Here is a 13987-nt window from a genome sequence, read left to right as displayed (position 1 = left end):
AATTTAATTAAACTTTGCAATTCCACACTCAGCTCAAAAGTGAATACAATCAGAAACTGTTAATAAATAGTAGCTCTTCTGTAAATACTATTGAAAGACATTTATCTGGAAATATTTCTTCCCAAGGATGGTACAACCATCTGATTAGCAAACTCTTTGTGAATGCCACAACACTTTCTGGTCTTTGTATGTAACACTAGATATTACTGACACATATCTCTACAAAGGCAAGACAGGCGGCACACATCCAGGCTATGCATCTATGATGGGCGTGCTTTCTCCTAGAAAACAATATATAACTATTTGTATCACACCTACAATTCTAAATGGTAGTTCACCACATGTGAGAATACATCTACAAGAGCCAAGAGACAATTTATACAGTTTCTCCTTGGATGTCCCCAGTACTCAAGGAAATCTATTACAGATGTAAACACTAGAAGATACCATTATGTCACCACAATGACTTGTATGCCTCTTGTCTTGTTTGAAAAGAGAATCAAGAAATCAAAAGAAAGAACAGGATGCAGCATAAAGATGGCATTCAGTAAGATACAAAATATCTACCTGTAGCAGACACAATTTTGGAAAAAGCATCAAGGAATTCACCTAGAAAAATAACTTTCTTCAGTAGTTTCTTGATTTTGTGAATTTCAGAGGCTAGAGATTTACTTGCTCTGTCGTGTCAATGAAATAATTACTGTACTTACCATATCCAGACTTGTGTTAAGAACTCTTCACTAAATATTATTTCAAATTACTTTCAATATACAATAACTATACAAACAAGCAAAAATAAAACAAAAAACGAAAATGTTCTTTGAAGTCTGTAATGTCTTTTAGATTTCATTCTATATTCACACACAGGTCACTAAATGGCATGAAAAAGATTGAACTTTCTGAAAATTCAAATTTGCCCTCTGATTTGAGTTGGACATAAAACATTCTGTGTATAAACAAAGTATGTTCATTTACTCTGATGACCTTAATAGATAAATGAAATTGATAAATAACTGGAAAATTCAACAAAATGTGAGCATCTGTGATTTAATTATTAAGACAAATGGCTGAATTCTTGTTTAGATTTAGTTGCAGGCATACAGTTAAAGTCAATTAAATCATTCTATGTGTCAGGTTCCCAATCTACCAATAAGAACAGAAGTCATTCCTGCCTCCTGATTGCTAGCTCCACAGAAACTACTGTGGTAACATCAATGCAGTGCTTTAAGATTAATGGAGTAAAGCTCTCTATATAAAACTAAGCCTTGGGGCCAGCCCTGTGGCCGAGCGGTTGAGTTGGCGAGCTCCGCTTTGGCAGCCCAGGGTTTCGCCGGTTCAGATCCTGGGTGCGGACATGGCACCACTTGTCAGGCCACACTGGGGCGGCATCCCACATGCCACAACTAGAAGGACTCACAACTGAAAATGTGAAACTATGTACCAGGGGGCTTTGGGGAGAAAAAGGAAAAAAAAAACAACTAAGCCTAGAAAATTACAGTTGAGCCCAAATATGGCTTCTATGCAAGAAGGGAGACAGGACAATTATTGAGTGCCCAATTAAAACCAAAACTGAATCAAACAAAGCAAACTAGTAAGTAAAACATTCATTATTGGTTGGTAATCACTTTGGAAAATTCTTCAACACTTGCTCCATTGCAAATAATCAAAATATGGGCCATGCCTTACCTTGTTTTCTGCATAAGCAAGCCAGCGGCTCCCCAGAGCAATAGGATTCATGTTGGGCCCTGGACAAGGGTAGCAGCCTGAAAAATTTCAAATGGCAACATTGAGAAGTTTCTTAATAAATTTTCTGTTGTGCATCATATTTTGATGCCATAAAAACAAAACAATGAAATGTTTTTATTTTTTCAAGTCTCATATTAAATTCCCATAATATTAATCATTATTTTAATAGCTAAATAAATCATTATTTTAGTAGTCTAAATGAGGTTCATTTTTGTCTCCTCTACAGTTTTCTTTTGGTTTTGACTCTGTTCCAATAAGAAACAAATCTGGGAAGAACTGGTAATCAATTTTAGCAAAAACTGAGCATTTTAAACAGTTCTTCCTAGAACAAGAGAGAAGCTAAGAGGAAACATTTAAAGTTCATAAGTCTACAACTTCCTAAGTCAAGGAACAATGTTTAGAGAGTAAAGAGAAAGGACACAATTGGTTCAAGAATTTAAGGGCAACAGATAAAGACATACATCTAAAAGGAAATGACAATACTACAGTGGAAAAAACAAAACAAAACAAGTACTTAAGTATGGAGCCAATGAGGAGAAGTAATCCACAAAGCGTGCCTCAGTGGAAACATGTTGGGGAACTAATTTACATACTCCTACGTATTTACATTAAGCACTCAACTTCATTCTTTTTGCTTTCAGCGCAGCCAATAACAAACTAGTAGGAAGGATTATTTTGCAGTTCTCTCCTTTCAACAAGAATAAATATTCCTAACACTAGTGGAAACCATCCATGCATGGAAACGCCAATGCCATCTTCCTGAACTCTACCAACCAAGACACAACACAATTCAGTCAAGTGTAACTCATGTCTTTCATCCTACAGGCTCTCAGCTCCCCTCCTGGCTATGACAATAAGGTCTCTGAGTCTAACACCCTCATCTGTCAACTACACAAAATAACATTCCACGGTCTCACAAAACTGCTTTGAAGGGACTACTCAAGGAAGATCGGAGAATCAAAGAGCACGAAAAGCCTAACCTACAGAACTGCTGGTTTATCATTCCACAAGTATCTGGTTAATATTTTCACAAATGTTTTTCTCTAAAATGTACCATAGATGATCAAACTGAGGTTATCTATTCAATAGTTTCAGTCTCGATTTGGAATCTAAATTTACACAATCATGAGACACACAAGTTTTATAACAAAAACTTTTTCTTCTCATGGCAAAAAAAAAAAGCTACATTACACGAAACACATAAGTATAGTAGCAAAAAATAACATGATCTGAATTATAAACTGCACATCTGCCCAGCAGGCAGTCCCAGTTTATGTTATTGATCCTAGGAAGAGTAGTTATCAAAGTACGATAGTCTTTTATTCAAAAGCATACTTATTAGTAAGAAAAAGAAGAATAATTAACTACTTCAACATTCACTGACAAAAATAAAAATAACTTATATGTTCTGTGATATATTTATTATTTTTTTGTTTATTTTTCATCTTCCTCACTCTTGTCTACAGGAATATGTAAGGTCAAGGATTTGTGTCTGTTTTGTTCACTGCTGAATCTCCCATGCCTAGAATAATATCTGAACAATAGCTTAATAAGGATGTTTAAATAATTTAAACAATGCACCTAAATTAATCAAAGCAGATTTATAAGGCACTGGCAAAAAAGTCATCTACACAAGAAAAATCAAATATTAAAATAGTGTGCTCAGCTACGAACTAGATTTCATTTTAAAGCCATTTTTTTAATAGAAATTTTTCTTCAATGTATTTACATGCTTGCTTGAATTCAGAAAGCCTTTTGAGTAGCAATGGTCATCACTCTGAAATGTTAGTGTCCCTGTGTTCACCAGCACTAGCAGCACACATTGCTGTTGGTTCCATTATACAGTAGTTTTCACTTCAGCTCCTTCAACTACTATCTACTTTGAGTTTTCATTTTGAAAGAAGATAATGAACTTATAAAGAAGATAATGACCCTGAGAGAAAGACCATATGTCATATGAAAGAAAAGATATAAGCTTTTTTTTGCCCATCATTTAAAAACACTTTTTGTTCATTTCAAGGTTTAAAGAGGTGTGTTTGGAATGTTTTGGGTTTTTGGAAAATTGACCTCTGGGTAACCGTGATATTATTACATCCACTGAATGCATATTATGAACATCTATTATGGATACATACATAGGACAAAGGCCCACTAAAATAACACAAAGGCAACACACTCTAACAATATATTGTGGAGTATTTACATAACAGATTCCATTATTAGATTCCCATTGAGTAAACTAATCTCATTCATACAAAAATGTACTTTTATATATGTGCATACACATATTCCATAGATATTTTCAGAGCCAGAGAAATGAGTATAAATATGGTCTATAAGAAAGCTTCCCCCTTTCAAAAAGTCATGAAAAAAGGAAGCAGCTGGAAAACAGAAATAAATACCTATGAAATGTGGCATTAAATTAGAGGCAGCTAATCTCCTGAACCTTAAAGTCACCATGATCTAACTCTCGATTAATTCTGATAACCATTTTGCTGCAACAGACCCTAATAAGTATATTGTCCTTTCCAAATACTAAAGGATACTATGGAAAAATGTAGTCTACAATCCTTCACTTCACTTTTTGAGTCAATGTTTTCAGAAACTCAGTGGACCTCAAGAATTATAGTGTACTGGAATGAAAGCAAGTTGTTTTTCTGCTCTCCAAAAAACATTTTACAGCTGGAATGAGCAGAACATCGGCCACTCAGCACTATCCCAGCTCTATAAGCATGACTCCTTTAAAGATTAACCATTGCCTCCAGCTAAACTTTGAAAACAAGGGAAGGAAAAAAACTCAAACCTCTGGAATACAAGGACTAACTCTAACATGTTTACAATGTTTCTGACAAAGTAAAAGACAAGCGGATATTTAAAAACTCAGAGTTCCAAATTTAAATACAGGTAAAATTCAAGAAAAGTACACTAAATCAAGATTCTTCCATTCTAAAGAAGTAATTTAAAAGGTACGTGAAACGGATGCAATTTTAGATGTCATCCTCCCAGAAAGTTGGTCCTAAGTGGGAGGTGATCTGAACTTATTTTGAAAAATAAGGGATTTAACTACTCTCTGTAACATTCTGCCTTATTTTTCTTGGTAAGAACAACTCAAAAGATTCAGATCTTTTTGAAAAAAAAGAGATGTCTGCATTTAAGGTCGACTGACTTTCAACAAGGGGACCAAGACAAGTCAATGAGAAAAAATAGTCTTTTCAACAAGTGATGATGGATCAGATGGATATCCACATGCAAAAGAATGAAACTAAACCCTGACCTCACACAGCATACAAACGTTAACTTGAAATAAGCCAAAACTTAAACGAAAAAGCTAAAAGTATTAACCTCTTGAAGCAAAACACAGTGGTAAATCTTGTTAGCCTTAGATTAGGCAGTATTTTCATACTTATGACACCAAAAGTACAAGTAATAAAAGAAAAAATAGATAAATTGGACTTCATCAAAACCAAAACTTTTGTGCTTCAAAAGACACCAAGAAAGAGAAAAGACAACTCATAGAATGAGAGTTTTGCAAAATATATATCCGATAACTAACCTGTATCTAGAACATAAACAAAACTATTACAACTCAATAATGAAAAGACAAATAACAATATATAATTTGACAAAGAAGCTATAAGACAACAAATAAGCACATGAAAAGATTCTCTACATCATTAGCCATCAGGGAAAAGAAAATCAAAACTATAATCAGATACTACTTCATGAGATACCAACAGGATGGCTATAATCAAAGAAAGATAAGAACAATCATTGACGATAACATGGAAAAATTGGAACCCTCATACACTGTTGGTGGGAATGTAAAATGGTGCAGTCACTCCGCCTGGCAGCTCTTCAAGTAGTTTAAGGATATGATTACCATGTGACCCAGCAATTAGACTCCCAGGTACGTCCACAAGAGAAATGAAAACATATTTCCACACGAATTCTATATCTAAGAGAACTGAAAATATATATCATCATAAAAATCTTTCATTCGTGAAAGCATTATTCATAATAGCACCAAAATGGAAACAAACTAAATGTCCAGCACCTGATGAATAGAAAAAATGTGGGATTATCCATACAATGGAATATTACTCAGCAATAAAAAGAAATAAAGAATATAATAACCATTGTCTGGATATACCACAGTTTATTTATCCATTCACCAACTCACGAACATCTTGGTTGCTTCCACGTTTTGGCAATAGAAATAAAACTGCTATGAACACCTGTGTGAGGGTTTTCAAAGGAGATATAAGTTTTCAATTCCTTTGGGTAAATACCAAGGAGTGTGATTGCTAGATCATATGATAAGCATATACCTATTTTTGTAAAAAACTACCAAACTGTTCTCCAAAGTGGCTGTACAGTTTTGCATTCCCACCAGCAATGTATGAGGGTTCCTATTGCTCCACACATCTTTGCCAGCATTTGGTGTTGTCAGTGTTCTGGATTTTGACCAGTCTAACAGGTGTATGGTGGTATCTCACTGTTGTTTGAATTTGAATTTCTCTGATGACACACGACGTGGAGTATCTTTTCATTTTATTTGCTACCTGTACATCTTTTTTGGTGAGGTATCTATTAAGGTCTTTGGCCCATTTTTTAATCAGGTTGTCTGCTTTCTTCTTGTTGAGTTTTAAGAGTTCTTTGTATATTTTGGATAACAGTGCTTTATTACATGTGCCTTTTACAAACATTTTCTCCAAGTCTGTGGCTTGTCTTCCCATTCTCTTGACATTGTCTTTTACAGAGCAGAAGTTTTTAATTTTTTTAATTTTTAATTTTTAATTTTTTTTGAGTAAGATTAGCCCTGAGCTAACATCTGCTGCCAATCCTCCCTCTTTTTGCTGAGGAAGACCAGCCCTGAGTTAACATCCGTGACCATCTTCCTCTACTTTTTTATATGTGGGACGCCTGACACAGCACGGCTTGCCAAGTGGTGCCATGTCCGCACCCGGGATCCAAAGTGGCAAACCGCAGGCCGCAGAAGTGGAACATGTGAACTTAACTGCTGTGCCACCAGGCCTGGCCCCCGACGTTTTCAATTTTAATGAAGTCCACCTTATCAATTGTTTCTTTCATAAATTCTGCCTTTGGTGTTGTATCTAAAAAGTCATCACCATACCCAAGGTTATCTAGGTTTTTTCCCACATTATATTCTACAAATTTTATACTTTTGTGTATTACATTTAGATTTGAAATCAATTTCGAGTTAATTTTTGCAAAGGATGTATGGTTTCTGTCTAGATTCAGTGTTTTGCATGTGAATGTCCAGTCGTTTCAGCACCATTTGTTGAAGAGAATATCTTTGCTCCATTGTACTATCTTTGCTGCTTTCTCAAAGATCTACTTCTCGGCTCTCTATTCTGTTCCATTGATCTATTTCTCTGTTCTTTTGCCAGTACCATACTGTCTTGATTACAGTAGCTTTATAGCAAATCTTGAAGTTGGGTAGTGACACGGAGGAAACTTGAATGCATATTACTAAATGAAAGACAATCTGAGGAGGCTGCATACTGCATGATTCAAACTATATGACCTTTTAAGAAATGCAAAACTATGGAGATAATAAAAAGATCAGTGGTTACTAAGGGGAACAGGGAGGGCAGAGATGAATAGACAGAGTACAGAAGTTTTTAGGGCAGTGAAAATACTCTGTGTGATATTACAATCATGGATATATGGCATTAGACATTTATCCAAACCCACAGAATGTGTAACACCTAGAGTGAACCCACAGGTAAACTACAGACTCTGAGTGATAACGACATGTTAATGTAGGTACATCCACTGTAACAAATGCACCACTCTCGTGAGTAACGTTGATAATATGTGTGGGGATGGAGATACATGGGAAATCTCTGTATCTTCTGCTCTATTTTGCTGTGCCTAAAACTCCTCTAAAAAAAACTGTCATTAAAAAAGAAAAAAAATACAAAAACAAAAACCCTGATAGATCCTACAACATGCAATGTGATTACATCCATGTTCAGAGAAAACCACCAGTCACAAAAGACTTGTATGTATGAAGTCCAGAAAAATCTACGAACACCCTCTCCAGAAAGACATACAAGCACATAAAATATTAAATGCCACTTCAGATATTTATTTGACCATCTAACAGCTGATTAATGACACTCTTAAGGTTCCATGAGCTTTGAATTGAAAACTTCTGATTAATTTTTGCTTTATTTTTCATGTATATGAAACATATTATGAATTTAAGAGCACTGCCGTTGTAAGACTCAATGAGCAGGAATTATGAGCAGAGCATAGGAAAGTCACAATTTAGTTCACTGCACACATATTCACTGAATGCCCACCATGTACTGGGCACCTGCCTGGGCTGTGAAAACATCCTGGTGGCAGATTGCATCACATATGGATGAGGACCCAAAAGAACAGGGATAGATTTGACTTTTAGCTTGAACTTAGCTTAGATCTCGCATTAACCTGCCAATCCCTTCTTTTTATAAATGTTACAAATTTGCTCCTAAACATAAAAAGGAAAGGTCCTCTTTCCAAAATTAAAAATAATTTTGAATTTAAAAATTCTTTAAATTCATTTCCTACATTTGTTATTCATCATTAACATAAATGACGAACACACATATTAACACTGAAAAATAACATTAGGATTGTAAGGAATAAATTTTCCTTCTCAAAGTGCAAACGAGAGGCCAATGGAAAGAGTTCCTTACTGTGCAATCCTTTGGTCTCTCTGGGGACTTCATATCTACCTTTTAATTTAAGCACATGGGAAATGACTGCTAATGACATCTATCAGTCTGTGTCTTTTGTTTTCCTAACCATACCTGGGTTTTAGATTTCCACATCAGACAGCTGCTCAAGGCCACCTTTTCTGTACAGCCAAATACAAAGGTGTCTCCTTTCTCATCATATTGGCTGCATTCCCTTTCTAGTTCTCTATCAGCTCTCTTTACCTGATCTGTCCACCCTTTGGCACAAATTCCCATGATGCTTTCTCTGATGGACACAGCTGTCTCTACTTATTTTACAGCCCCATCATTGTATTCATACATAACTAAGGCACTCACAATTGTATTATAAAATGCTTGCATAATCAAAACAATATCCTCATTAAGTGGAGAATTTGTCATTTTACACAAGATTTGGTGCTTGTTCTTTAAGAAGTAGAAACCAATCAATGGAGAAAAACTATGTGGCACGGCAAATGGACTACCACAAATGTTATTCTCAGCATGCCCACTCGCTCCCCTGTCTTCCAATCACTATATTCTGCATCTTTTCAGTGTCCCAGGCAAAACTGGCTTATATGCATGGAATAACTCAAATTCAGAGAAACAAATATAATCTATACCATGCCTCTTTCCACCTGCCAAAAGTTTCAGTCTATGTAAAGGAACGGTGGGGAAGATGTAGAGATTAAAGTAAGCTTCTTTCAAGTTAGGAAATGGCTCCAATTTTTCCTTGATTTTTAATATTAGGTCATGTTAAATTTTGTTTGAAATGTTGATATAAACTACTTTAAATGAAGTTGTATTTCAAAGAAAACAACCTAAATTTCTTCATACAAATGTCTGCCAAATATCATCAATCTTACCAACCTAACATCACTTGCATAAATCTGGTCTCTAGGGTTTTCAAACTGAGTAAAATAAAATGTAACTAAGAATGAAACACTTAACGGAAGTATGAAATGAGTTATATTACCACTATTGGTCAGGGCATTCACAGATGAAGGGGTAGGGCAGACTTGTTGTGAAATGTCACAATAAACAGTATTCAGAGTATGAGGAAAGAAATCACAAACTTTTGGTGGTGTTGATGCTTTCTGAACTTTTTTCTTTGGCTGAGCAAGATTGGCCCTGAGCTAACATCGGTGCCAATCTTCTTCTACTTTATATGTTGGTTGCCACAACAGAGTGGCTGACAAGTGGTATAAGTCCGTGCCCGGGATCCAAAGCCACAAACCCAGGCCACCAAAGCAGAACATGCCGAACTTGACTGCACCACAAGGCCAGCTCTTCTGAACTCTTTTTTAATGTAAACTATGTATTTAAATATAACATACATATAGAAGTACCCAAATCAACAAGTTAAACAAACACGTATATATAAGCAGCATCCAAAACAAAAAGCAGAGCATTACAGAATCCCTAAAGCTCCCTCTCACACCGCTTCCAGACCTGTCCTCCCAAGGTTATGCACTGTCCTGCCTTCTGACAACTATGCTAAACATCCGTCCTCAAAAGATATCACTGGGTTTTAATACACAGTTTATTACACTTATTTCCATCATTTATCTCTACAAATGACAGCTGTACCTTCACACGGTCATGTGCCACATAAAGACTTTTCAGCCGACAATGGACTGGATATACAATGATGGTCCCATAAGATTAGTACCATATAGCCTAGGTGTGTAGCAGGCTGTACCATCTGGGTTTGTGTAAGTACTGGAGGGGAGAAAGAAATTTCCCTCTACCCTTCCAGGTTCTGGCTGGTCTAAGAATTAAAGTGACATGAGACAAATAAACAGAAGAAAACAAACAAAAGTTTAATAACGTGTATGCAAGGGAGAAATCCAGAAAAACCAAGTAACTCACCAAAATGGCTGCAGCTCTCACCTTAAATACCCTCCTCAGCTAAAGACAAATGAAGATATTGGGGGTGGGGAGAGTCAGGGACTTCAAAGGGAATGAAGGCAATTCACAGGTGGGTGACAAGAAGCAAACATTTGGAAAACAAGTGTTTGGCCATACAGAAACACCAAGAACACAGAAGTGAGCCCCAAACATAGGCTTTTCCAGGTTCCTCCCTGCCTACCACCTAGTTTATGTTATGCTAAGGTGATGGCTTGCTTCCTGAGATAGGTTTTTTTAACCTGAATTCCTTTAGGCAGTTAAGGAGGTGGTAACAAGAAAAACTTTCTGAATCTTTTGGTTCTTAAAAATAATCAGGCTAGGGGGCAGGCCCCGTGGTAGAGTGGTTAAGTTCGCACGCTCCGCTGCAGGAGGCTCAGTGTTTCGTCAGTTCGAATCCTGGGCGTGGACATGGCACTGCTCATCAAACCACACTGAAGCGGTATCCCACATGCCACAACTACAAGGACCCACAACTAAGAATATACAACTATGTACCCGGGGGCTTTGGGGAGAAAAAGGAAAAAAATAAAATCTTTAAAAAAAAAATCAGGCTGAAATAATCCTCATGTTAAAGAGACACATTTTCAGGTGTAAATTTTGTTCTCCTTTAGTACACTGTATGATGCTCGCACAAAGACGAAATCGCCTAATGTCGTATGTCTCAGAATGTATCCCCATTGGTAAGTGACGCATGACTGTACTACTCTATTTTTCAATATTTTAAGTAACATACATTCCAGATTTAATGAAATCCACACTAAATAGACTGTATGGCATCCCCAAACCATGAGTGCCATTTTACAAACACTACTCTGAGAGAACAAGTGATAATCCTAATGGGTCAGGAATTACTGAAAATTCACTACTGGGGGCCTCAAGCCAGTTGACCAGGACTTACTTAGAAGCTGCATGCCACTTACACAGTACCTGACCATAATACCAGAACAACTGTTCTTCCAGATATCATCTTCCTATCATGAACAATTCAGAGAATACAAGAGAGACTAATACTTTAATAATACTGGTTTTGACTATTCAGTGGGTCCAGTAGAGCAGAGGGGAGCAGTTAAAACTACATGGCAAAAATGTCCCAAAAGGATATTAACTAAGAAACAAAGAACAAAGGCATTAAGAAAGAGCAATAACTCAGCCTCCCATTCATTTTTATTAAACTTAATTGCTATTTCATGCTTGCTAAAGGCTCATAAAATAGAAGCCCTACTCCAAAAGAGTAAACAATACTCCAGATACTGGAGAGAGAGACGCAAGAGCCGATGACAAGAAAGATATAATTTTCATATAAATTCACTTTAGAAAGTTTCTGGATTTACTCCAACATGATACGTAAGAGAGAAACTTCACTCATACATGCATACATATATTCATTCCTTTAAATATCCACCACACACTTACTTGTCAATTTCCAGCTCAGGCCTATATCACTTCCCCTGGAGATCAGTACTGATCCTATATGAATAATTTTCTTTCTCAACTAATAACTTTTGACAGAACTGCACTACATTCTCAAGCATTATGGCTAACTAAACAAGCTGGAAAAGTACCACTGATGCTTTGAAACCAGAATATAGTCGTGATAAATGTTTTCATCTTTAGTAAACTGAGTTTTATGACTTTAAGAAGCAAAAATAAACATCAGTGATATTTTTAAGTTAGCTAAAACATAATGGATATATTATATCTTCCGTGATGGACCTTACTTCCTTAATCCAAATAAAGCTGAATAACTTTGATCTCAAAGAGATTACTGTCTAGTGGTAAAGATAGAACAAGTAGACAGAAAATGCATACAATGAGACAGAAAATAAGTATCTTAACAGAGGCAGAAATTTCATGTTATAAAAGCCTTCCCAGAGGGTGTTGGGTAACAAAAGAGGTCTGTAATCAAATCAATCTGGGAAATATAAAAATGTAGTAAATAAATTTAAACAGATTAAAATGCTAATCACCACGGCCATTCTCCAATAGAAGGCTGCATTTCCTAAGTATATTTGACCAGGGCATCCTGATTTGCACAGCATGTTGAATGTCTAGTGTTTTGCAGACAGACTTTGGGAATCGATATCTTTGGGAATTTAGAAAAGCAGAGGCTGCTTTACGCTAAGGGGGTCAGGAAATATTTCATATAAGAACTAGTGTCTACGCTGGGCCTAGAAAGATGTAGGGTTAAGACACTGTGGGGAAAGAGGACTTAGTGAAAAGGCTATTTCAGGCAGGAGAACAAGGCAACAAAGCACCTGCAAAGAACTGAGAAAAGTGAGTAGTTCAAAGTAAATGTAGCATAAGCAGCATGAAAATGAGTTACAAAAATAAAGATTCAGCAAGGACATTAGACTTTAACGAAGAAAGTTTTCATATGCCAAAAACTTTGGGAGTTCAGTTGATAAGAAATGTACAAAATGGCCCTATTGGCCCAGGACATTTCTAGTTTACACTTGTGGACCAGAGTTAAATCAAGTATGGCATTTATTCAAATCAAAAGACTTCAGTTTAGAAGATAAATTATATGATCATTTGGTAATACATAAAACATGATTTTGTAAGTTCATATCATTTAGATACAGAAAATAGAGTATGCACAGATTAAATTATATAATGTCTGGAATACGCTTCAAAATAATTGGGGCAAGGTATAAATGAAAAAGATTGTGCATGAGTTGATGATTGTTGAAACTAGATGATAAGTACACGGTGGTTTGTTATACAACTTTCTTCAAATAATGGTACATATTTCCCAAAAGAAAACTTTTTTAGAAAATGACATTAATAGGAGATGAAATGGTATTTCTGTGGAATTACTAATTTAACAAAATACAATATTTTAGCTATACTACTAAATAACCACGATTTATCAAATAAGCAGAATTCCATTTTAAGGTGACTAAAAATTCACCTTCTTTCATCCAGAACTTCATAATTTAAAGTAAGAATGAAAACTAGGAAGAAAGGATACTCTATTCCCTCTTCAGCTTAAAGGTATTTTCACTATAAATGGTTACATTGAGAAGTTATTATAAAATCCCAGAAAAACATGAAATTTAATTGATTTCTTTGAAAATGTGCCCGTTTCTATATTGATTCTGCAAATTTATTCAAAAGCTTTACATATTTACTTTTTTTAGTGTCAGACAGAAAAATCTGTAAGTTGATCCAAGTTAGGACATTCCACAAACAAATTATTCTACTGCAAAATACTCCTCCAGAAAAGCTGCAAATATCATCAATGTACAAAATCAAAGCTATTTTAAAATAAATTGTATTTATAGCCTACAGTACAATAGGTCTTTTAAAAAAATTCTTCTTATATGTAGGTCCTTATTTGAAACAAATACATTTCTATCACCTGCTACTTAAATGACAGAAACTCAAATTAGTAGTAACGGATTTCACTCATGTAGAGGTATATAATTAAAGATACAACCTATATCTACACCATTCTATGCAAAATTTTATTAGACCAACTAAGCTGAAAAATTACTATTATTATATATAATTTTTCCCATTTGTCTAATAAAACAGAGTACTGTGAAAAGTCTATTCTCAGTTCTAATTTATCAAAATTATTACAAAGCCTATGTTCTTCA

The 13987-nt window shown here is 35.5% G+C and overlaps 1 protein-coding gene across 20 annotated transcripts in view; it reads right to left on the bottom strand.

The window, feature by feature from the left end:
• The window catches only part of BCAS3 (BCAS3 microtubule associated cell migration factor), a 569848-nt gene that overhangs the window by 410339 nt on the left and 145522 nt on the right, over nucleotides 1–13987 (bottom strand). For all 20 annotated transcript variants that reach the window (XR_011493725.1, XR_011493724.1, XM_014856948.3 and 17 more), the window contains exon 10: nucleotides 1687–1763. Coding sequence is in view for 18 of the 20 variants with exons in the window: in XM_014856948.3 (XP_014712434.1) it covers nucleotides 1687–1763 (77 nt within the window). In the remaining 2 variants the exon portion in view is untranslated. The remainder of the gene's footprint in view (nucleotides 1–1686; nucleotides 1764–13987) is intronic.

Source organism: Equus asinus, chromosome 13, assembly GCF_041296235.1.
Source record: "Equus asinus isolate D_3611 breed Donkey chromosome 13, EquAss-T2T_v2, whole genome shotgun sequence".
Lineage (NCBI taxonomy): Eukaryota > Metazoa > Chordata > Mammalia > Perissodactyla > Equidae > Equus > Equus asinus.
The sequence above is the reverse complement of the archived record's forward strand: the minus strand, read 5'-3'. Positions and strand labels throughout refer to the sequence as shown.